Source organism: Dendrobates tinctorius, unplaced genomic scaffold, assembly GCF_039654945.1.
Source record: "Dendrobates tinctorius isolate UK_male_01 unplaced genomic scaffold, ASM3965494v1 ptg000038l, whole genome shotgun sequence".
NCBI classification, from domain to species: Eukaryota; Metazoa; Chordata; class Amphibia; order Anura; family Dendrobatidae; genus Dendrobates; species Dendrobates tinctorius.
This window is the reverse complement of record NW_027361706.1, coordinates 11,007,775-11,031,397: the sequence shown is the minus strand read 5'-3', so window position 1 is coordinate 11,031,397 and position 23,623 is coordinate 11,007,775. Positions and strand designations below refer to the sequence as shown.

The 23,623-nt window shown below is 41.8% G+C and overlaps 1 protein-coding gene across 2 annotated transcripts in view; it reads right to left on the bottom strand.

Moving 5' to 3' along the window:
- SUSD3 (sushi domain containing 3) overlaps positions 1-23,623 on the bottom strand; it is a 106,245-nt gene that overhangs the window by 11,324 nt on the left and 71,298 nt on the right. Inside the window, exons 4-5 of one of the 2 annotated variants that reach the window (XR_012231856.1) lie at positions 21,153-21,314; positions 12,527-12,948 (exon numbers count right to left, since the gene is read on the bottom strand). Coding sequence is in view for 1 of the 2 variants with exons in the window: in XM_073574193.1 (XP_073430294.1) it covers positions 12,732-12,948; positions 21,153-21,314 (379 nt within the window). In the remaining variant the exon portion in view is untranslated. Of the gene's footprint in view, positions 1-12,413; positions 12,949-21,152; positions 21,315-23,623 lie in introns of those variants that run through there. The other variant, XM_073574193.1, reaches the window with a different exon arrangement.

The following is a 23,623-nucleotide window of genomic DNA, read 5'->3' as shown; positions in this document are numbered from 1 at the left end:
TCTACCGCTGGGCCCTTGGATGGACGTGGAGGATGAAGAAGGACCGACTGCTACAATGCCGCAATGTTCTGCTCACCAGGATGGGATTCCGGGCTTGGGTGGATCGGGACACGAGTGATCTGGTGAGCAATAGAAGCAATCTAATATATAAAGCTCAAAGTGTGTATGTATGTGTGTGTGTGTGTGTGTGTGTGTGTCCGGGATAGGCATCCGCACCGTCGCAGCTACAGCCACAAAATTTGGCACAGTCACACGTCTGGACCCCGAGAGCGTCCTAAGCTATGTTGTGAGGCGAAATTTTAACCCCGCACGTTCCAATTCACCAAACAATTTTGCCCCTATTTGCATACTGGGGAAGCAGTGTGTGCGTGTCAAGCCCCGCCCCTCATTATGTCACAATGGTTGCCATGGTGACGCTGATGTCATCAAAGGTTGCAAGCCCCGCCACCGCTCATTATGATGTCATAATGGTTGACTATGGATTGGAGGATGTGTGTGAGTATATGGGCACCGGACTATGGGATGGAGGATATGTATGATGGTTATATGGGAACGGGACTATGGGATGGAGGATGTGTGATGAGTATATTTTCGCACTGGTCTATGGGATGGAGGATATGTATGACAGGTATATGGGCACGGGACTATGGGATGGCGGATATGTATATGGGCACGGGACTATGGGATGGAGGATGTGTGATGGGTATATGGACACTCGACTATGGGATGGAGGATATGTATGATGGGTATATGGGCATGGGACTATGGGACGGAGGATATGTATGATGGGTATATAGGCACGGGACTATGGGATGGAGGCTATGTATGATGGGTATATAGGCACGGGACTATGGGACGGAGGATATGTATGATGCGTATATGGGCACGGGACTATGGGATGGAGGATATGTATGATGGGTATATGGGCATGGGACTATGGGACGAAGAATATGTATGATGGGTATATGGGCATGGGACTATGGGATGGAGGATATGTATGATGGGTATATGGGCATGGGACGAAGAATATGTATGATGGGTATATGGGCATGGGACTATGGGACGGAGGATATGTATGATGGGTATATAGGCACGGGACTATGGGACGGAGGATATGTATGATGCGTATATGGGCACGGGACTATGGGATGGAGGATATGTATGATGGGTATATGGGCATGGGACTATGGGACGAAGAATATGTATGATGGGTATATGGGCATGGGACTATGGGATGGAGGATATGTATGATGGGTATATGGGCATGGGACGAAGAATATGTATGATGGGTATATGGGCATGGGACTATGGGATGGAGGATATGTATGATGGGTATATGGGCATAGGACTATGAGATGAAGAATATGTATAATGGGTATATGGGCACAGGACTATGGGATGGAGGATGTATGATGGGTATATGGGCATGGGACTATGAGATGAAGACTATGTATAATGGGTATATGGGCACAGGACTATGGGATGGAGGATGTATGATGGGTATATGGGCATGGGACGAAGAATATGTATGATGGGTATATGGGCATGGGACTATGGGACGAAGAATATGTATGATGGGTATATGGGCATGGGACTATGGGATGGAGGATATGTATGATGGGTATATGGGCATGAGACTATGGGATGGAGGATAATTATAATTTGTTATAACTAACCACAGTTAGTTACTATGCCCGGGCAGCGCCGGGCTCTTCAGCTAGCAATAATATAAAGCTGATCTGTAAATAGATATCACAATATAAACAGTATGCTTAAATAAATCCCTTAGACCTGATGAGGCGCTTGTACTTACTCTGAAAAGCCACGTCAAAATGGTCATGTAATCCTGAAATTAGGCAGAGCATTTTATGAGTGCAGCCATAGCTGGACTCATGAAATGCTTGTTTTAATATCAAGCAAGAAAACTTTAATGATTATAAAGTCATTCTGCCATGGATTTTCAGTCATCACACCAGTATCATCAGGTCTAACATATATGCAAATTGGATTATGATTAATGGTGACGTATGCCCTTTACACTCTGATTATAATCACTTATTTTATTCTAGATCATGGCAGAAGATCCTTACCACTGGGCATGGAAGAGAGAGAGGAATATCCACTAACACCTGGAAACAGAGCTGCAGGACCTACAAGGAGAAGAACATGGCTGGAAGGGGAACATGGCTGCCGGTCCTAGAAGAAGACGTGACGGATGAAGAACTGGAGAAAGTAGAGAAGTATGCTGGTATGGTGTACAGGGGATATAGTCTAGATTCCTTGATAGGGCGTTGATCCAGGGAGCTAGTCTGATTGCCGCATGTGGAGTCAGGAAGGAATTTTTTTCCCCAATGTGGCGCTGTTTGCCACATGGGTTTTTTTGCCTTCCTCTGGATCATCATGTTAGGCTATAGGTTGAACTAGATGGACTTAAAGTCTCCCTTCAACCTTAAATTCTATGCTACTATGCTGAATAGTCACACACAGGAAAAGCCCACCCCACTGTACATAGGCAACATACAGACACCCCGTATACTGTACTCATAGGCACACTATAGACTTTACACATAAATGTTATTTTATCACATGTGTATTTTATAGTGATGACCTCCCTTAGTATGCCCAGAGGAAGGGCAGTAATACAGCAGCCATGGTTTCCCTACAGGTTTCCACCACTGGAGTTTTTTCCTGTCTTGAGTGTTGCTGTATGCTCTTTGTGAGTGATGGAAGGTAACCAGCATATAATTAATAATAATAATAATAATAATAATAATAATAATAATAATAATATAGTTTAATATAATAAATATATAATATAATAAATATATATATAAATATAATATAATATAATAAATATATAATATAAATATATGTTAAATATATAATATATTAATATATACTAAATAAATATATAATATAATAAATATTTAAATATAATATAATATAAATATAAAATATAAATATAATGTTAAATATATAATACATTAATATATATAATATAATAAATATATAATATATAAATAGAATATAATAAATAATATATAGTAAAGCATATAATAAACTTCCCACTATTTAACCTTTCCATGATGTGTCTGAGTCTTTATTTTATACTTTTATGCGTGGACAGGACCACCAGCAGAGCATTACTGCCCTCACTGTTGTGAGGGACCCAGTGAGCAGAAGCACAAGAGAGGGAGCCTACTGTAGACTCAGTCTGTTCCCTCCCTCTTGTGCTTTTGCTCACTTCCACGTAATCTTGCTCTGGCTCTTCCAGGCATGATTTCATCACGAAGATTTAGCCTTCGTAAGACAGAGACAGAGTACAACAGCGCCTAAGCATTCACCCTCTGCTCCTCAGACTTTCTATCTGCACAGTGACTGCCTCTAGGCACAAGATGATGACGGTGGTAGTAGATGGAGCATTTTACACAGTCATGAAGCTGCCATAACAACTTTAAACCGAATTCTTTTTACCGACATCCCCCACTGTAAAATGTGACCTGTTTTTTAAACAAAAGCAACAGAGTGTTTTATGTAACTGGAGTAACCGACAGGAAAACACTGTAATACCGGCCTAAAATCCCCAAAATTGTAATTACACGGACGTATGACGCATGTCACAGATATACCACACTGTAAAATATATAAATATATATATATATTTTTATTGGATGCAAAAGAGTGCTGGATATAACCAGAGTGACAGACTGGGAAAAAAAGGGAATTTAGGACAAAAATGCCTCAATTTTTGAGACACAGATGTATGAGACGTGTCACAGATATACCCCACTGTAAAATGTGAGCTGTTTATTAAAATAATGCAACATAGTGCTGTATCTAAGCCCAGTGACACCCAGGACAAAAAAAGAAAACAGACGTAAACTGGCCAAACTTTGCGCACACACAGATATGAGCTGGCACGCAGATACCATACCGAAAAATGTGTGGCCTGCTTTTTTTTACATTTTTTGGTTAATTAGTGCTGTATATAAGTACAGTGATGGACAGCAAAAAAAAAATGAATTTAGGGCTAAAAGACCAAAATTTTTCGCAGACGGCTGGATGAGGCATATCACAGATGTACCACACTGTAAAATATGTGGCCTGTGTGCATTTTTTGGGGGGTTCAGAAAAATAGTGTCAAGAAATTGTGTAAGAATGTTGCTGAAAGACCCGGTCTGCAGGGCGCAAAGGACAGGATTCTATTGATGCAAAAAATTCTTCATTTATTAAAAAACAATAGTTATATAAGAGTCAACAACGCATTTCAACGGAGTATATCCGTCTTCCTCAGGTGGCATCTGAGGAAGACGGATACACTCCCTTTTGAAATGTGTTGTAGACTCTTATATTCCTATTGTTTTTTAATAAATGAAGAATTTTTTGCATCAATAGAATCCTGTCCTTTGCGCCCTGCAGACCGGGTCTTTCAGCAACATTCCTACAATTGTTCCTCTTTTGAGGCACCCGGCTGGAGCAGCATCGGGCCCCCATCTGTTTACTTACATCCACGCCTAGCTGGCGCTCCCACAGACCGTCTCATCGGACGTTCTTGCAAGAAATTGTGTAAGACACTAAAAAAAAACCTATTCAACCGTACCACATAAAAAATAAATATTTCTCTGCACACTCAAAAGGGATGTTTGGGACCCCTTTGAAATTGCTGGATTTTCACGCTGTGCTAGGAAAAGGATCTGGCTGTATTGTGCAGTGTCAAAAAACAAATGGGGAAAAAAAAAAGGTTTCTGGATTGCTTTGCAATAAAAAATGCTCCATTAGCCCTGGCCCAGCAAATTTTCAAAGCCAATTACACCTGTGGCTAGGTATATAGTGACAATATATCCCATAGTTAGCAGCAGCAGCAGCACTAGAACACAGGACCCTCTTGATATATGCAATGATATGTATATACACACATACAGTGCCTGCAGGCCTTGCACTGATGTGTATACAGCAACGTGCACTACCCTGCCTGCCTAACACTGGAACCTATATACTCCGGAATTAGTCCTTAGAAGGACTGTTGGTTTAGCTGGATTTGAGTTGTTTAGGATGGTAGACTCCACACTCACTAATAAATCCCCAATTCTGACCCTGTCTCGGCAGCAGCTCTCCCTACACTATCTCAATCCGGAGCTGAATGCGGCGAGCAGGGCGTCGTCCAGTCTCCAATACCCCTGATGAAGCTGTGCGGCCAGCCAATCACTGCACGACCACAACAAAGATGGCTGCGGGGTTTCATTGCCTGGCAGACAATCCCTGCATCGTGATTGGTTCTGTAAAGTCTGCCACAAAAGCTGGATGGAGACCCGAGTTCCCACCGAGTAATCCCGGAAATGCTCGGTGCTCGCCGAGTACACTGAGTACAGTGATACTCAGGCGAGTAGTGGCGAACACGTTCGCTCATCACTACTCTGGACCATAGACTTGGCCAAAGGGTCCCCTTCCAACAAGACAATGACCCTAAGCACACAGATAAAATAACAACGGAGTGGCTTCAGAACAACTCTGTGACCATTCTTGACTGGCCCAGCCAGAACCCTGGCCTAAACCCAATTGAGCATCTCTGGAGAGACCTGAAAATGGCTGTCCACCAACGTTCACCATCCAACCTGACGGAACTGGAGAGGATCTGCAAGGAAGAATGGCACAGGATCCTCAAATCCAGGTGTGAAAAACATCATTCCCAAGAAGACTCATGGCTGTACTAGCTCAAAAGGAGCTTCTACTCAACACTGAGCAAAGGGTCTGAATACTTATGATCATGTGATATTTCAGGTTTTTGTTTTTTTTTTGATAAATTTGCAAAAATTCCTACATTTCTGTCTTTTTTTAGTCAAGATGGGGTGCAGAGTGTACATTCATGAGAAAAAAATAACTTTTTTGAATTTACCAAATGGCTGAAATGAAACAAAGAGTGAAAAATTTAAAGGGGTCTGAATACTTTCCTTACACACTGTATATCTACCTATTCTTTGTGTATTTACTGTATGTAATCCATCCCTTATATCCTGTCGGCTCCTGCTGTGATTTCACACTACGTGGCTGCTGAATTTCCAGCTTTTATTCTATCTATCTATCTATCTATCTATCTATCTATCTATCTATCTATCTATCATCTACTTTAAATTACTTTATTGTCAGCACCATTATTTTCCTGCGCTGTTACCGACTTTTTCCGATTTTAAGAGAAATACTCGAGTTACCAATCACCAATCCGAATCTACCATATTCGTGCTGAATTTATGTTTGGCGATCGTTTTCCAAACATATTCTCTCATCTCTAATGTGGATATTGTGCCAATGAGATGCGATTTTAATCTATATTACACTTTTATATACAGTAGTGCTTTATAACTGAGGAGATAAAAAATAAGTGAAATGACGAGCCATAGAAAGAAATTCCCAAACAATGAAACAAAAGAACGTGGTACATCCAGTAGGTGCATGGTTCAGTTCTAAACGACCACAGGAGCCTCCACTTGTGGAGACAAGAGGATTCTATATAACACTAAATTATCTTATCACAAGCTATTGAGCCAATATAGATATAAACTGTGCAGTGATATAACAATGGCCTCCACTTCAGGGAAGGTTGGACTGGAGATATCTGTAATAAGGTCAGGCTTGTGTAAGGTCCATAGATAATAGGTAGATGACATCAGTGACCTAGTGTGGGTTGCTAGCGCATGGGGCTTGGCAAGTATTCTGCACCCCTAACCTGTCTCGTATCCCTTCCACGAATCCAACATTTGAAACCCTTAGTCCCTATGAACATGGGTTGTATTTTAAGAAAATATTGAGTTATTAAAGTAAGGCCAAGTTCACATTTCTGTATATTCCATTTACCTGTCACATTTAGAGAAAGAAACGGAATTCAAGCATACATTTTCATCATTTATGCAGAGGCCCCATTGATCATGTTCTACATATTTTCAAAATCAAAACTTGTCAGGTTCAGTGATGAGATGAGCCATTTCTTAATAATTTTGACTTCCTGAATCAAAATCTGACTATAAAAATTTTTAGTTGGCTTTTTTTTCTGTATCAAAGAATTTTCCCTTTACTGCTACATATCATTAATGCACAAAACTTTAATTACTTTGAAACATTATTATTTTTGCAAATATAAAGATTGTTATGCCACTTTTGTGTTATTTATTCTGCGGAAACTCAGCAACACTTCAAATGACTAAAACCTGTCTAAACCCTGCTGCGAATTATAAACAGTTACAGAAATTGCACCACAAATTCAGTCTTCATTTAGTGACAATTTTTTCCTTGTCTCTTGTACTCCTGCAGCAGATCATCTCTTACAATCGTCCAACAGTAATCTGCAAGCATTGATGGATTTCATTTCCCTTGATATCTTTCCTCCATAGCCGCGATATCTTGGTGAAATCTGTTACCGCGCTCATCACTCACTGCTTGGTGGGAAAAGTCTAGGTGGTTAAGTAAGAAAAGAATCTTGAAGGACATGTTACAGCCAAGATCCTTATGTGTTTTCTACCAATTTTTCACAGTTATCTGTTCTTGTAATTCCCAAAAAATTAGTTACCACTAATCAGGGCCGGACTGGGACTGAAAAATCATCCCTGGCACACAAACCAAAGCAGCCCACATGCAAATCTCTATTCTTACATAGTAAATAAATGTATCTTCCATGCAACCTTCTCTGTACAGCTTGTAGGTGAGAACAGTAAGGGAGTTCAATAGGTGAAAAATGACTTTTTCTTTAAAAGTTGGGAGATACAGCATTCTGTGACTGCGCCTATGCCCCGTGACCCCGCTGGCAATTTTTGGTTTTGGAAAGGGGAGTCATAATTAAAACGTCTTCAATGCCTTCCCTAGGTGCAGGAGGACCTAACGTCACTACATATTTATACACTCAGCCAGGTACGGACTGGGGCTGAAATTCAGCCCTGGCATTTGAAATCACACAGGTCCATTCTGCCCCCATCCCCCAGCACCAGTTGGAATATATTACCCTGGATGCAGGAAAGCAAGTTTTACTACAAGTCCAATATTTCTAATGATAAGTAAGTGATTAAGTCAGCTGCTATGTGGTTCATAACAACTCTTACCAGTATGGGTGTCTTGAGAACACCGATTCTGTTAACAACATAGCAGACAAGCGTCCCATGACCAGACAGGCACATCTGGCTTTTGCCAGAATTGCCAGATGGCCAGTCCGGCCCTGGGCATCAGCACTCAGCCATGATAACCAAGGAAGGTAAGTACGGTAATAACAGAAGGGCACAGCTCTGCCAATGTTTGACTGAACTCAGAACTGAATGTACTTTTTTTTTGTTCCTTACATACACTTTTTGATTACAATTTTCACATTGTCCCAGTCATATGGTGCCGTGTCCTCACCAATATAATCACATTAATGGGGAGGTCACCACTTTTGTTACAGGATCAGCATTTGCTGTCTAGCGGGATTAATTTCAATTATCAACCGTAGACCATCCTGTGTTCCTCACCTCACTGCATCATGCAGGTACCACTTTGGGCTTGAAGAATAAAAAGAAATTATGCATTTTTTATGAGGTTTTTTTTATGCAAAAAATGCTTGGATTTTGATCCAGAATGCACATTTCTACAGCACGTTTAGATGCAGGATTGGTGTAAGTTTTCATGAAGTCACATTCACTTTGCTTAAACTGTTAATAGCTGCAGATTTTCTGCACAAAAAAAGAAGCAGAATTTTTTTTAGAGTTTACGCTCTTTGAGTTATAGTTATTGGCACTAGAGATGAGCGGAAGAGGCAAAATTAGAATTCACCTGTTCTTGTGTTTTTTTTTCCCCCCTGGAAATACAATTCGCTGAGAAGTTGTTCTGCAGAAATTTAATGCCCCTTATTATTCTCTGCCTATTGACCCCAGGGAATAATGTAATATGTAAAAAAAAAAAAAATCCTTTTAGTCACCATACTGCTCACCTCTACGGCCTCTCCACTTCTCGCCACATCTTCTGATCCCTCTCAATTGTCCATACTTGGGGCTCAAGTCTGCACTCACTCTAAGCAATTCCCACACTTGTATTCGCATGACTACCTGCTTTTGGCAATGGAAAATCCTGACAGCGAACAATGCGAGGATTCACAAGTCAGTGATCAGTCTATAACAAGAAAGCCACCTCCGTGCCTGAAAAAAGGACTGCAGTGTGCCATGCCAGTCTATACAAGTCTGCAGTCACACAGAATGACTGCAGACATGAACCCCAAGCCTGGAAAAGCCCTTTAATTGCCTACTACTAACTGAAAATATCTGAAATTCTGAAATCCCAGTAGCTGTGTTCAGTTTATAACATGAAAGCCACCTCTGTGCCTAAAAAAAGGACTGTACTGTGCCGTGCCAGTCTACATTTGTAAGTTTGGTATTTATGTTTGGTCTACTTACAAAGTTATTGTCATTTTTCACAGTTGTCACATTAATTTTTGCAAAAGGGACAAAACAAAGTGCAGCCATATTGGTTGTCACTTTGGCTGCTTAGAAACAGATGAGCAGCTGATATGTTCACCATCAGTTTAGATAAGATCATTACTGTATATACAGTAACCCCTCTCTCCATGTTCATTCCTGTAACATTATATTCATGGTGTCTACCATGTTGTAAACTTTCCGGGAGCAAAGTCACTCCAGGATTTATTGTACTCTTCAGTAGAACATAATGTAATTGGAGGAAATGCAAATTGGATTGAAGAAAAAAAATAGTGTTAATATATAACAATGACAAATGTTACCCGTCAAGGGCACTAAAAGTGCATTAGATCAACTGTAACGCCTGAAAATGTGACACAAGGTGGTAATACAAAAAGAAGCAATATAAAAATTACATTTACTTAAATGATTCAGTAAAATTGTTTCCAGCGCGGGAACATTTAAATTGGAGATTTTGCAAGTTGCAGATAAAATAACTGGGACTGTGCACACAAGTGATACCCAGTAAGTACCAAGTTTTTGTGTGTCCAGAACCCTATGTGCTGCTGCACCAAGATCAGTAAGTCTCATGGCAGGTCAGCAGATCTATACTAGCTCTGCCAGTACTACATGTGCCATATTTCTCATTACCTGTGATATATGTGCTCTATTATTACAAGTACTGTCCTGATCGCTGCCCTTATTGCATGAATTATACTGCTCTCTACCTGCACAAGTAGTACAAGTAGAGAGCAGTATAATACAAGTAGTACAGGTAGAGAGAAGTACTGTACATGTAGTACAGGTAAAGAACAGTATAGTACATGTAGTACAGGTAGAGAGTAGTACAGTAGAAGTAGTATAGGTAGAGAGCAGTACAGTGCATGTAGTACAGGTAGAGAGCAGTACAGTACATGTAGTACAATTTATGTAATATGGGGGAGATCATTAGATTACATCTAATACTGCACTGCTCTTTCTGTACAACATGCTCTGTGCTGCCATCTTCCTGTACTACATGAACTGCCCTGCTTTCTACCTGTACTACATGCAGACTACTACGCTACCTAGGGCGGCACGGTGGCTCAGTGGTTAGCGCTGCAGCCTTGCAGCGCTGGGGTCCTGGGTTCGAATCCCACCAAGGACAGCATCTGCAAGGAGTTTGTATGTTCTCCCCGTGTTTGCGTGGGTTTCCTCCGGGCACTCCGGTTTCCTCCCACATTCTAAAGACATACTAATAGGGAATTTAGATTGTGAGCCCCATCGGGGACAGTGGTGATGATGCGTGCAAAATGTAAAGCGCTGCGGAATATGTTAGCGCTATATAAAAATAAAGATTATTATTACATGTACTGTCCCACTCTTTATCTGTACTACATGTACTGTCCTGTTCTTTACCTGTACTACATGTACTATCCTGCTCTCTATCTGTACTACTTGTACTGTCCTGCTCTCTATTTGTACTACATGTACTGTCCTGTTCTCCACCTGTACTACATGTACAGTCCTGCTCTCTAGCTGTACTACATGTACAGTCCTGCTCTCTAGCTGTAGTACATGTACAGTCCTGTTTTCTATCTGCACTACATGTACTGTCCTGTTCTCTATGTAATGTCACGTGCAGCCGGATACACTGCCTCCAGCAGGGCGAATTTAAACAGAGTTAAGGGAAACACCGGGGAAACCGTTACAATGGAGGGCCTTGCAATAGGGAACGGGGATGTGGAGCCCTCCTGCACTCCCCTCAGTCAGTGTCCCTACACTCCTGATGATCCCTAGGCAGGCTCCGCACCAGGCGACGAGCTGGATACCTCAAATCCCTAGCTCGCCTTGCACCTATCCCTTTCTAGTGAATTGGACGGTGCAGAAACTAATCCCACCACTGCGCTAATACACACACAAGGAAAGTAACAAGCAGGGAAAAACACCACTTAACTTAGCTCTGTTACTATTGCTCACAGCAACAGAGTACAACACCAAAGTTCAGCTTCACCCCTGAAGCTCGACACCTGAATTCAGCTTCCACCTGAAGCAATTACACCAGAGCTCCCCTGAGCTGCAAGGAACTCCTCTGTCGTTCATTCCTTCACCAGACTTGGTTGGAAATGAGCAATATCACCAACAGTGAGTGAGACCACCTGCAACTCCTTTATAGGTAGGAGCCAGGGAATCACACCTGCTACATAATCACATGCAATAACACTAGCGGCCACCGGGGGCAACTAAACTAAAGTAACCAGAGTGCAATGACCCCAACGGCCACCAGGGGCAAAACTAGAACTGAAACAACCACAGTGTAATGACCCTAATGGCCACCAGGGGCAAAACTAACTTTAATCAAACAGCTTAAAGGAAAAAAAAGGTTACTTGCGCAAAATCTATCATAATCCAACCTGGATCATGACACTCTACCTGTACTACATGTACTGTCCTGCTCTCTATCCGTACTGCATGTACTGTCCTGCTCTCTATCTGTACTGCATGTACTGTCCTGCTCTCTATCTGTACTACATGCACTGTCCTGTTCTCCACCTGTACTATATGTACTGTCCTGCTCTCTACCTGTACTATATGTATCGTACTGCTCTTTACTTGTACTAAATGTATTGTACTGCTCCCTACCTGTGCTCTTTGGTCACCAGGTAATGGTGGATCCATTTTGTTATTTTTATACAAGTCCCTGAAGAAGCTGTCCCTACGGTCACCCCCAATGCCATCTAGTATTGTAGATCGAGGGAACAATGTTCATTTAGGCTTGACTCCTGTTTGGTGCATAGTTAGGTTAGGAAAATGTTTGGTCAAAAAAATTGCCTCTTGAATAAGTGAATTTATGTGAAACAAAAAAAGGGATCGAGGAGCAGATTTTGGAGCAATGAGTAAGAACATGAGCTGTGGTGGTCCTCCCCTACATCATATCTGAGTAATGCATGACATTGATAAAGTTCCATGAAAAGATGACGATTCTTCTTTGAACAAATCAGATGACACTTTATAAATCTAAAAAATACATTCCTGTATTGAAAATGTTTGTATCTTACATTATTCCATATATGTACATCACATGTATGTACAGAAGCAGATCACAATGTACAGTAATGCACCTGGTATGGCAGTTGAGGATTGTGTCTGAGGTTGAGATCTTCTCACGTCTCCGAGTTCCTCTGCATCTTGGATCATGTGAAATCGGACAAATCCTCCAGGAATTTTTTGCGCTAATCTTATAAATGTCAATAGTTCATTCATTTCTAAGGCACATGGTTATAACAAATAGCAGTCCAAAAATCTTGGCCACCTCCATCCATGCTCTTATTCCGGGACGTAGGGTTCAGGTCTCCTGTGAGAATTTTTCTCATGTCCGTAAATCTCAACGATGTGCATTCCGCTAATAGTCTGTATGGCAACATTAGAAGCAGGGACCAGAGATCGGCTCGAGCGGTCCTTACTGACTTTATGGTGACAATACCCACAATGCCTCTCTCTATAATTATGTGCTATGCAGTCGTTATTACAACGGTCTTGGCATCTGCAAAAGAAAATAAAATCATGTATTTGATTATTTGAAAAAAATAAACCCCTGATTCATCATTGTTTAGTTTTGTATGTTTTGCACCTTTTTTTTTGCTTACCCTAATTCATTATTGTATTTGCACCTTTTTTAAGTCTATTTTATATGTGCTCGCCTTTCTTTTTTTTCGTCCAGAGTGGAGTTTAGCGATTCCAGATGTTTTCACCTGATTCATCAATTGGGACTTTTTTTGGTGTATTTCCATTTTTTGATCAAATTTTTGCCACTTTTGGCACCAAAAGTCACAAAAGTAGTTCAACAGTAAGAAAGTGTAAGAGTGTGCACAGCAGTAGGGAGGTGCCAGAGTAGGTTCCTACACCGTAGTATATAGAGCAAAGACTCGGCAATCAACTTAACGTGATCAAACAAGCTTTTTAATGGTATCCACAAAGTAGTAACAGAAACGTTTCGGTCCTAATAATGGACCTTCATGAGTCACCGTTATAGTTTATACAGGGATGTAGGTGGACCCATGAGATCACTTCATGTCTAGAATTAATCAGGATATTTAGGATACTGCCGCCCTTATTATAAAGAGTGTGTCAGATTGCTGCCTGCATTTAATGGAATTATACCCGAGTCAGGGTTGTCAGGTCTTAGAGGAGGAGCCGGGTACTGTGCGCCGTGCCTGGGCAGCGTGAGGATGCGGTATCCACCGCTCGTCCATGTTGCAGGCAGCAATCTGACATATGTTCTGTTTTTTTCACACAGATCTGCCAATTCCTGTTTTTCCCACTTGATCTGCTAACACAAGCAACAGTTTGATAAATAAGCGTAATTAAGTGTAGACACAAAGTGATCTCATGGGTCCACCTACATTCCTGTATAAACTATAACGGTGACTGATGAAGGTCCATTATTAGGACCGAAACGTTTCTGTTACTACTTTGTGGATACCATTAAAAAACTTGCTTGATCACATTAAGTTGAGTGCCAAGTTGTTGCTATATATACAAAAGACAGAAAAAAAGCTATTTTTACTTTGCACCAAATGCACGAATCACGTGCACCATTTTGATGGCAAAAATGTCAACTAATACCACAAAACAAAGACAGAAAGAGTCTTGTAAACAATATTATTTATACTGATCCAGATTTCCAGCCCTTATTATACTCCAGAGCTGCACTCACTATTCTGCTGGTGATGTCACTTTGTACCTATGTACATACAGGTGCTTCTCACAAAATTAGAATATCATCAAAAAGTTAATTTAGTTCAGTTCTTCAATACAAAAAGTGAATCTCATATATTATATAGAGTTATTACACACAGAGTGATCTATTTCAAGTGTTTATTTCTGTTAATGTTGATGATTATGGCTTACAGCCAATGAGAACCCAAAAGTCATTATCTCAGTAAATTAGAATAATTAACAATAAACACCTGTAAAGGCTTCCTAAGCAAAACAAAGGTCCCTCAGTCTGTTTCAGTAGGCTCCACTGTTAGGCTGAGTTCACATGTGGCGTTTTTTTCGCGTTTCCACGGCGGTTTTAACCGCGCGATTTTGCCGCGAAAACGCGAAAAATAAGCATCCCATGCATTCCTATGGGATTCCACAATGCTGTGCTAATGCTGCGGTTTTTACCGCGGCGGAATCGCTTCGCGGTAAAAACCGCAGCATGCTCATTAATTTACGGAATCGCGGCGATCCCGCACCCATAGGAATGCATTGTTCCGCTTACTTTCCGCATGTGGCTGTGCACACCATGCGGAAAGTAAGCAGAACAATTGCGGATGCTACCCACGGTCCGGAGGAGAGGAGACTGTCCTCCGGGCTTTGGGTACCATATCCCTGTAAAAAATAGAATTTAAAAATAAAAAATATTGTTATTCTCACCCTCCGACATCCCGCGCAGTCTTCCCGCTTCTCTCCACGCTCTCGCTCCCAGTAGTCCTTTGCGAAAATGCTCGCGATGACGTCCCTTCTCGCGGGATCGCGAAGTCTCGCGGTCATTCGCGCGACGTCATCGCGAATAACCGCGAGACGTCGCGATCTCGCGAGAACTGACGTCATCGCAGGCATTTTCGGAAAGGATTACTGGGAACGGATGCGCGGGACGTCGGAGGGTAAGAATAAAACCATTTTTTATTTTTTTTTACATTTTATCTTTTACTACTGATGCTGCATAGGCGGCCTCAGTAGTAAAAAGTTGGTCACACTCGTCAAACACTATGTTTGACGAGTGTGACCAACCTGTCAATCAGTTCTCCAAGCGATGCTACAGATCGCTTGGAGAACGCTAGCATTTTGCAAGCTAATTACGCTTGCAAAATGCTAGTTTTTCCGCGGGAAAATCGCGGGAATTTAAAATGCGATTTTCCCGAGGACTGGAATTCCGGAATTCTCGCGGTAATTTCCGCGAGAATTCCGGTACGTGTGCACTTAGCCTTATGGGGAAGACTGCTGACTTGACAGATGTCTAGAAGGCAGTGATTGACACACTCCACAAGGAGGGTAAGCCACAAAAGGTCATTGCTAAAGATGCTAGCTGTTCACAGAGTGATGTATCCAAACATATTAATGGAAAGTTGAGTGGAAGGAAAAAGTGTGGTAGAAAAAGGTGCACAAGCAACTGGGATAACCGCAGCCTTGAAAGAATTGTTAAGAAAAGGCGATTCATATATTTGGGGGATATTCACAAGGAGTGGACTGCTGCTGGAGTCATTGCCTCAAGAGCCACCACACACAGACGTATCCAGGACATGGGCTACAAGTGTCACATTCCTTGTGTCAGCCACTCATGACCAATAGCCAACGCCAGAAGCGTCTTACCTGGCCAAGGAGAAAAAGAACTGGACTGTTGCTCAGTGGTCCAAGGAGTTGTTTTAAGATGAAAGTAAATTTTGCATTTTATTTGGAAACTAGCTGAAGAGCCCGGCGCTGCCCGGGCATAGTAACTAACTGTGGTTAATTATAACAAATTATAATAATACTCCATCCCATAGTCCCGTGTCCATATACCCATCACACATCCACGATCCCATAGGCCCGTGCCCATATACCCATCATACATATCCTCCATCCCATAGTCCCATGCCCATATACCCATCATACATATCCTCCATCCCATAGTCCCATGCCCATATACCCATCATACATATCCTCCATCCCATAGTCGAGTGCCCATATACCCATCCTCCATCCAATAGTCCCATGCCCATATACCCATCATACATATTCTCCATCCCATAGTCCCATGCCCATATACCCATCATACATATCCTCCATCCCATAGTCGAGTGCCCATATACCCATCATACATATCCTCCATCCCATAGTCCCGTGCCCATATACCCGTCATACATAGCCTCCATCCCACAGTCCCGTGCCCATATACCCGTCATACATATCCTCCATACCATAGTCCCGTGCCCATATACCCATCATACATATCCTCCATCCCATAGTCGAGTGCCCATATACACATCATACATCCTCCATCCCATAGTCGAGTGCCCATATACCCATCATACATCCTCCATCCCATAGTCGAGTGCCCATATACCCATCACACATCCTCCATCCCATAGTCCCGTGCCCATATACCCGTCATACATAGCCTCCATCCCACAGTCCCGTGCCCATATACCCATCATACATATCCTCCATCCCCTAGTCCCGTGCCCATATACCCGTCATACATATCCTCCATACCATAGTCCCGTGCCCATATACCCATCATACATATCCTCCATCCCCTAGTCCCGTGCCCATATACCCGTCATACATATCCTCCATACCATAGTCCCGTGCCCATATACCCGTCATACATATCCTCCATCCCATACTCCCGTGCCCATATACATATCCGCCATCCCATAGTCCCGTGCCCATATACCCGTCATACATATCCTCCATCCCATAGTCCCATGCCCATATACCCATCACACATCCTCCATCTCATAGTCAACCATTATGACATCATAATGAGTGGCAGCAGGGCTTGCAACCTATGATGACATCAGCGTCGCCATGGCAACCATTGTGACATCATAATGAGGGGTGGGGCTTGATATGCACACACTGCTTCCCCAGTATGCAAATAGGGGCATTATGACATCACAATGAGGGGCGGGGCTTGACGCGCACACACTTTTTCCCCAGTATGTAGATAGGGCAAAATTGTTTGGTGAATTGGAACGTGCGGGGTTAAAATTTCGCCTCACAACATAGCTTAGGACGCTCTCGGGGTCCAGACGTGTGATTGTGCCAAATTTTGTGGCTGTAGCTGTGACGGTGCGGATGCCTATCCCGGACATACATACATACACACATACATACATACATACATACACACACACACATACATACACACATACATACATACACACATACATACACACTTTGAGCTTTATATATTAGATTAAGGTTCCAGAGTCTGGAGGAAGAGTGGAGAGGCCACAATCCAAGCTGCTGGAGGTCTAGTGTGAAGTTTCCACAATCAGTGATGGTTTGGGGAGCCATGTCATCTGCTGGTGTAGGTCCACTGTGTTCTATCAAGACCAAAGTCAGCGCAGCTGTCTACCAGGAAATTTTAGAGCGCTTCATGCTTCCCTCTGCCGACAAGCTTTTTGGAGATGGAAATTTCCTTCTCCAGCAGGACTTGGCACCTGTCCACACTGCCAAAAGTACCAATACCTGGTTTAAAAACAACAGTATCACTGTGCTTGATTGGCAGCAAACTCGCCTGACCTTAACCCCATAGAGAATCTATGGAGTATTGTCAAAAGGAAGATGAGAGACACCAGACCCAACAATGCAGACAAGCTGAAGGCTGCTATCAAAGCAACCTGGGCTTCCATCCTCAGCACTGCCACAGGCTGATCGCCTCCATGCCACACCGCATTGATGCAGTAATTGATGAAAAAGGAGCCCCGACCAAGTATTGAGGGCATTTACTGATCATACATTTCAGTAGGCCAACATTTCAGATTTTAAAATCATTTTTGAAGCTGGTGTTATAAAGTATTCTAATTTACTGAGATAATGACTTTAGGGTTTTCATCGGTTGTAAGCCATAATCATCAACATTAACAGAAATAAACACTGAAATAGATCACTCTGTAATGACTCTATAGAATATTTGTAATGAAGAACCAAAATAAATTAACTTTTTGAAGATATTCTAATTTTGTGAGAAGCACCTGTACATCAAATACCCTCTACTAATGCTGAGCTACATGATGTATTAGACTTCAGAGCTGCATTCACTATTTTGCTGGAGGGGGTCACTTTGTAGCTATGCACATACATTACATATCTTCTACTAATGCTGAGCTACATCTTAAATTTTACTCCAGAGCTGCACTCTCTATTCTGCTGGTGAAGTCACCTTGTACCTGCGTACACATTACATACCTTCTTCTAATGCAGAGTTACATCTTGTATTATATTTCAAGGCTGCACTCACTATTCTGCTGGAGGAGTTACTATATACATACAGTACTTTACATATGATGTACAGATGTGGAGTTACAGGCTGTATTACACTCCAGAGCTACACTCACTATTCTGCCTATGAAGTCACTGTATAGACACATTACACTGCTTATCCTGAATGTAAAATCACAAACATAGGCACTGTATAGTACACAGATGGAGCCAGGAAAGTGATGAGATTTCAATTGTGAAGCTTGCAGAATTCTGAATGCAGCTCTAAACTGAAAAGGGTTTTTCAGGACTAATTTTTTTTTTACTATGAACCAAAAAACATACAGGCAGAAACATACTAAATAGTTAGAAACTACTTGCCTGTTCTATCCGGTGCCAGCTCGGAGCGGTCACTGACGGCTCCTGCCAGCGATTCAGCTGCTTCATGTCAACAGAGCAGATCTCCTGCTTCTGGGCTGCTCTGTCGATAGGGAGTGACTACCGACGTCATGGTTATTAGCAGCCAGCTTCCCGCAGTTAGGCAGTGGGGAGCCGGCTGTCATTCAGTATGACATCGACAGTCATGCTCTGTCAACACAGTGGTATAGAAGCTACTGTGCTGTTGATGCGACGAAAACAGAAGCCACAGGATCGCCGGCAGGAGTGGTCTGTGACCTCTCTTTGCTGGTAGAGTTATGAGCTGGGCAGAATATGCAGGAAGTTAGAAACTGCCTGCCTGCTAATGCTTAGGCCCACAATGAAATAATAATATAGTCCTGGATAATCCCTTTATTATTCTGTATCCATAGGATAAGTGCTATATACCTAAGGGATAACTTAGTGATCACTGGGGTTATGAGCAATGAGACTGTCACCCTCCACAAGAACAAGGATAGCAGACACTGGGAATCAGTACGAATGCTCGATCTCTGCTCCATTCATTGTCCACGGGTCTACAGGAAACAGCCGAGTGCTGGACTTTATGGTATATGGCTTATCAAGCCACGAGGTGCACTACTGGAACTATGGCTGTCATCACTGAATGGTGGTGCCTGCTGTGCGACACATGACCACCGTGGCCACTGATTAGCTGCAGCAGCCACATACTGACACCAAGGACCCATGGATTGCCAGCGCTACATCGACATAGGGAAATCTACATTCTTTTCTTTTCTTTCACAACTTTTGCAGCCGTTTAAAAAAAATAAATGTAAAAAAGTTGGATAACTCCTAGTCATTCAGACAGTTGGCACCATCGCTACACTTGACAGTCTGGGACTTGGAGGCCCCTGACCTGAATAATTTACTTGACTAAGTGACAGAAAAACTGCCAATCACTAGGGAAAATGCCAACCGCGGGAGGCGACTCATTTAGGAAGGAGTCATCATGTAGGTAAGGTAATTGGAGCAGGAAGTTTGCCTTCGGTAATGAGCACAGTTTCCAGTAGAACATCATTTTTTATTTTAAATGTGCTGCAGACTACACATCGGCAGCACAATGGTTAACAATGGTCAGCACTGGTGACCTGGGTTCAAGCCTGACCAAAAGTTACATATCCTGGGGTCCTGGGACTTAGGGAGCCAAAAAAGGTCCCATTGGCCTCTAGGATGCTATTATTGCTATTAAAGAACTGTGCTAGCTAGCTGAGCTAGACCTTTCTGACCACTCTCTGCTTGTTTATTCTGCCTGATCTCCTAGACCTTGATCTGGTTATCCCCGACAATGCATTTGGATCCAGTTGTGTCCTCATCGCAGTCCTTTTGATCCTGACCTTGTTTTGTATTTTCCTTCAACTCGCTCCACCAGTGAGCAACCACTTGGCATAGATAACCTGCTAGGAGCCACTGCAGCAAAAAAAGGACCTCTGTAATGGCGGGTAAAAGGGTGACTCTCAGACCCCATGAACCAAGTGGCCTGACCGTGGAAGACCATTTTCAACTCACGGATTGTTACAGCTTATATGGGTTTCTATCCAAATTAAAAATAAAATACATTGATAGGTTAATTGACTTCTCAAAATCTAGCTCAAATTAGAGAGGAGAAGAAAAAAAATTGAGTGGAATTGAATTCTACTCGAATTTTATGAAAATTCATATTTGCCAAAATGCTGTCACATGGCTGCCATTTTTCTGAACCACGAAGGGCCATCAAAAGACTTAAAAAAAATACTTGCCTCACCTTACCACCCACCCTCCACTACTCTCCATTACCCATCCTCGCCTCATCTTCAGATCCACTGCCATTCATGCGGAAATCCCTGCGCCTCTTACACCCAACCGGGACTTCAGGCTGTAATGAGGAAAAGTCACGGCTCACGTTGTGATGTCATGAACTTACTTCTCCCATGCTTTCGTCAAAGCCGGGTGTCCCAGCTCAGTGCGAGAGGACAGAGGATTTTGATGCGAGGGGCAGAGGTATAAAAAGATGTAATGAGGACCGAACTGGTGGCGGTGAGTACTTGAGAGACCGGAGAAGTGAGCAGAAAGGTTAGTATAAGGATTTTTTTTTTTTTTGGACAGGAGCATAATTAGGGGCATTAAATTTGTGGAGAATAAGTTCTCCTCAAATGGAATTTCCCGGGAAAAAAAAATGCATGAAGAGGTGAATTGGAATGTTGCCTGATCCGTTCAGCTCTCGCTCTAACATCTGCTACTTAGGTACAACCCAATTGATTGCTGATCCCACTGGGCACAAGGGCTGATTAAAGTAGTACCAGATCTAGTATATGCCCATGTAGGTCTCACATGTTATAGGATAATGAAATTATGTATTGTATATTTGATCCTTACCTACAGAATCCCTGGTTCTCATAAGCCATATTCATCCAGTCGTCAATTCTCGGCCGGCTCCCTGGCTTGTTGTTATTGTTATTTCTCCCTTTCATTGCAAAGTAGGCAGCCTGCATGTTCTCCAGTTCCTCACACTCTAATTGATGCCACATGACCTTGTCTCTGCACAACGCAAGATGACAAAAGATTAGATGAATGCGGGAGACAAATCATCAGAATATGCATATTGTCAATGCACCTTCTCTCGGAGCCACATCTAACAGTGGAGATTTCAGTCCCATGTCACAATGTGATACGTTTTGCCGAATGTTCCATTCTGTTTGTCTACAATTCACAGTTGAGAATATTAACATGAATCCATTTTGATCACGCACAACCTTTTCTGCTTTCGGCTTCATTGTTTGGGAAGCCGCTTATCCTGCTATGCATTTTATGGAAATAAAAAAAACAGCAGAGCAGCAGATTTCGGAAGTTGAAGTATAAATGAGAAAATTCTGAATGCTTTCTATAAAATGAGAAAACGGCTCAATCGCAACTCAATCTGATAGAAGAAACTTTTCATTTGTGACCTCGAGATCACTTTATATCATTCTTAGGGAAATGTTCACTTTTTTGGTCATAATTTTACAATCTAAATATAGGATAGAAAAAAAAAGGAGAAGTAACTTTACCTGGTAACGATTCTGAGTTACAAAACTAATAACAGCACATTGAAACAAGACTGAATGCAGCAGAAAATTCTTGGTAGAATCCGCTGTGGCAAACAATGAATCAAAGCACACATTTTTTTAATGCAGTTTTCATGTGGAAATGAAATGAAAAAGGTAAAATCCAGGATGAAAATCTGACACATAAAATATCATCATGCAGATGTAAAATCCACAGGGCCTGTCAATTTACAATGCAGAATTTTTAAGTAGCCAATTAGATGCCTCCCTCATAGTATTGCATAATGGATAAGTATCCGCCTGTATTTCTGAGCAGTGAGAATACCATTAGTTATGACTATAGATTAGTGGATCGATTCATGGAGGATCAAATTTAAGTAGAATTTCCTGAAATTCGTGGTTTGACACAAATTCTGACATTTTGAGATTTGATTCACGGATCGCCAAGAAAAAAAAACACAGAAGAATAAGAAGCATCAGAGAGTGGGCTACTGTATTTTTGCGTTGCCTCTTGTGCCTCCCTATAATGCTCTGCAGCTATGACATCTTAAAGACTTGTTCAGTGGTGGTCAGTACTGGGGCCATCACAGAACAGCGGTTCCCAGCAGAGCACAGTTTGTACGTCAGAGTCTTTTTCCATCTCCAGAGTTGGTGGGTAAGTCTCTCTATCCTGTACAGCGTAGGCTCTTATGGTCCCTGAGATCCTTTCTCTTCTGTAGAGTGTAAGCTCTTATCGTTAGCAGGGATCCTTATCCCCAATGTGTATTTTTTTAACAATAACTAGCTTTCCAGCATTTAAATTTGAGCAAATTTATATGCTGACAATCAAATTTTGCGGAAAAATTGTTGAAGTGTCCAAATTCGAATTTCAAAGTTAACGCTCTCAACTTTGAGTCTGACTGGGATTACATGAAGAGACAGAAGGATTTTCACAAGTGACATCCACAGAAGATCAGTGGTTAGTTCTCCGAGATGTTTGGAACATCCTCCCTGCTGGGTTCCTCCTACAACAGTCTACACTGTTGGGTGCAGTGTAGCTAAAGAATCGATGCTGTTGTGAAGGTGAAGGGCTGTCACACGAAATATTGATTTGATTTGGATTCCCCTTCTGTTCAATCACTTTATTTTTTATCAATTATCGAAATGGAAACTATACACACTTCTATTTTTAAAAGCATTCCTACCTTTCAGCATTTTTCCACACTTGCCTAAAACCTTTGCATACCTATACAGTAGGTATAGAACTTTTTTATTATTTATTTTCTAACATATTTAGTTTTTTTTTTCTAAATTCCACTACCACCACCACACAGCTGAGGCACTGAACCCCAGATTGCAAGTTGGGGGACCAGTCCAGAACCATGTATTTTACCATTCCAAATACTTGTAAGACTTGGTACGATGTGTATTATCTCTCTTTTCTCTCAGCAGGTTGTTTGCTTCACAGCGGTATGTACGGTACAAATAAAGCACATTGCACTTACTATTCTTGCTTCAGCCTGTATCTCTGGACAAAAAAACACATTGCTGCTAATCTGGAGGAGAAGACTACATAGCAAAACTATGGTGATCTTCAGTAGCCTCACAAAGTGTGGAGAGACCACCTTGGTTGGTATTGATGTTGAAGCCTTTATTTGTGTAACAGATTGCTTATTTCAAATTATTTTTACATAATATTGTATTTTATTGGCAGGTGCCTATTCATTTAGAAAGTAACAAGTTCTCTTTCATTTAGTTAATTTATTGTTATTGTATGTTAATTTTTATAATATGCTTCACTATCTTATTTTGCCTCCTTCTCTC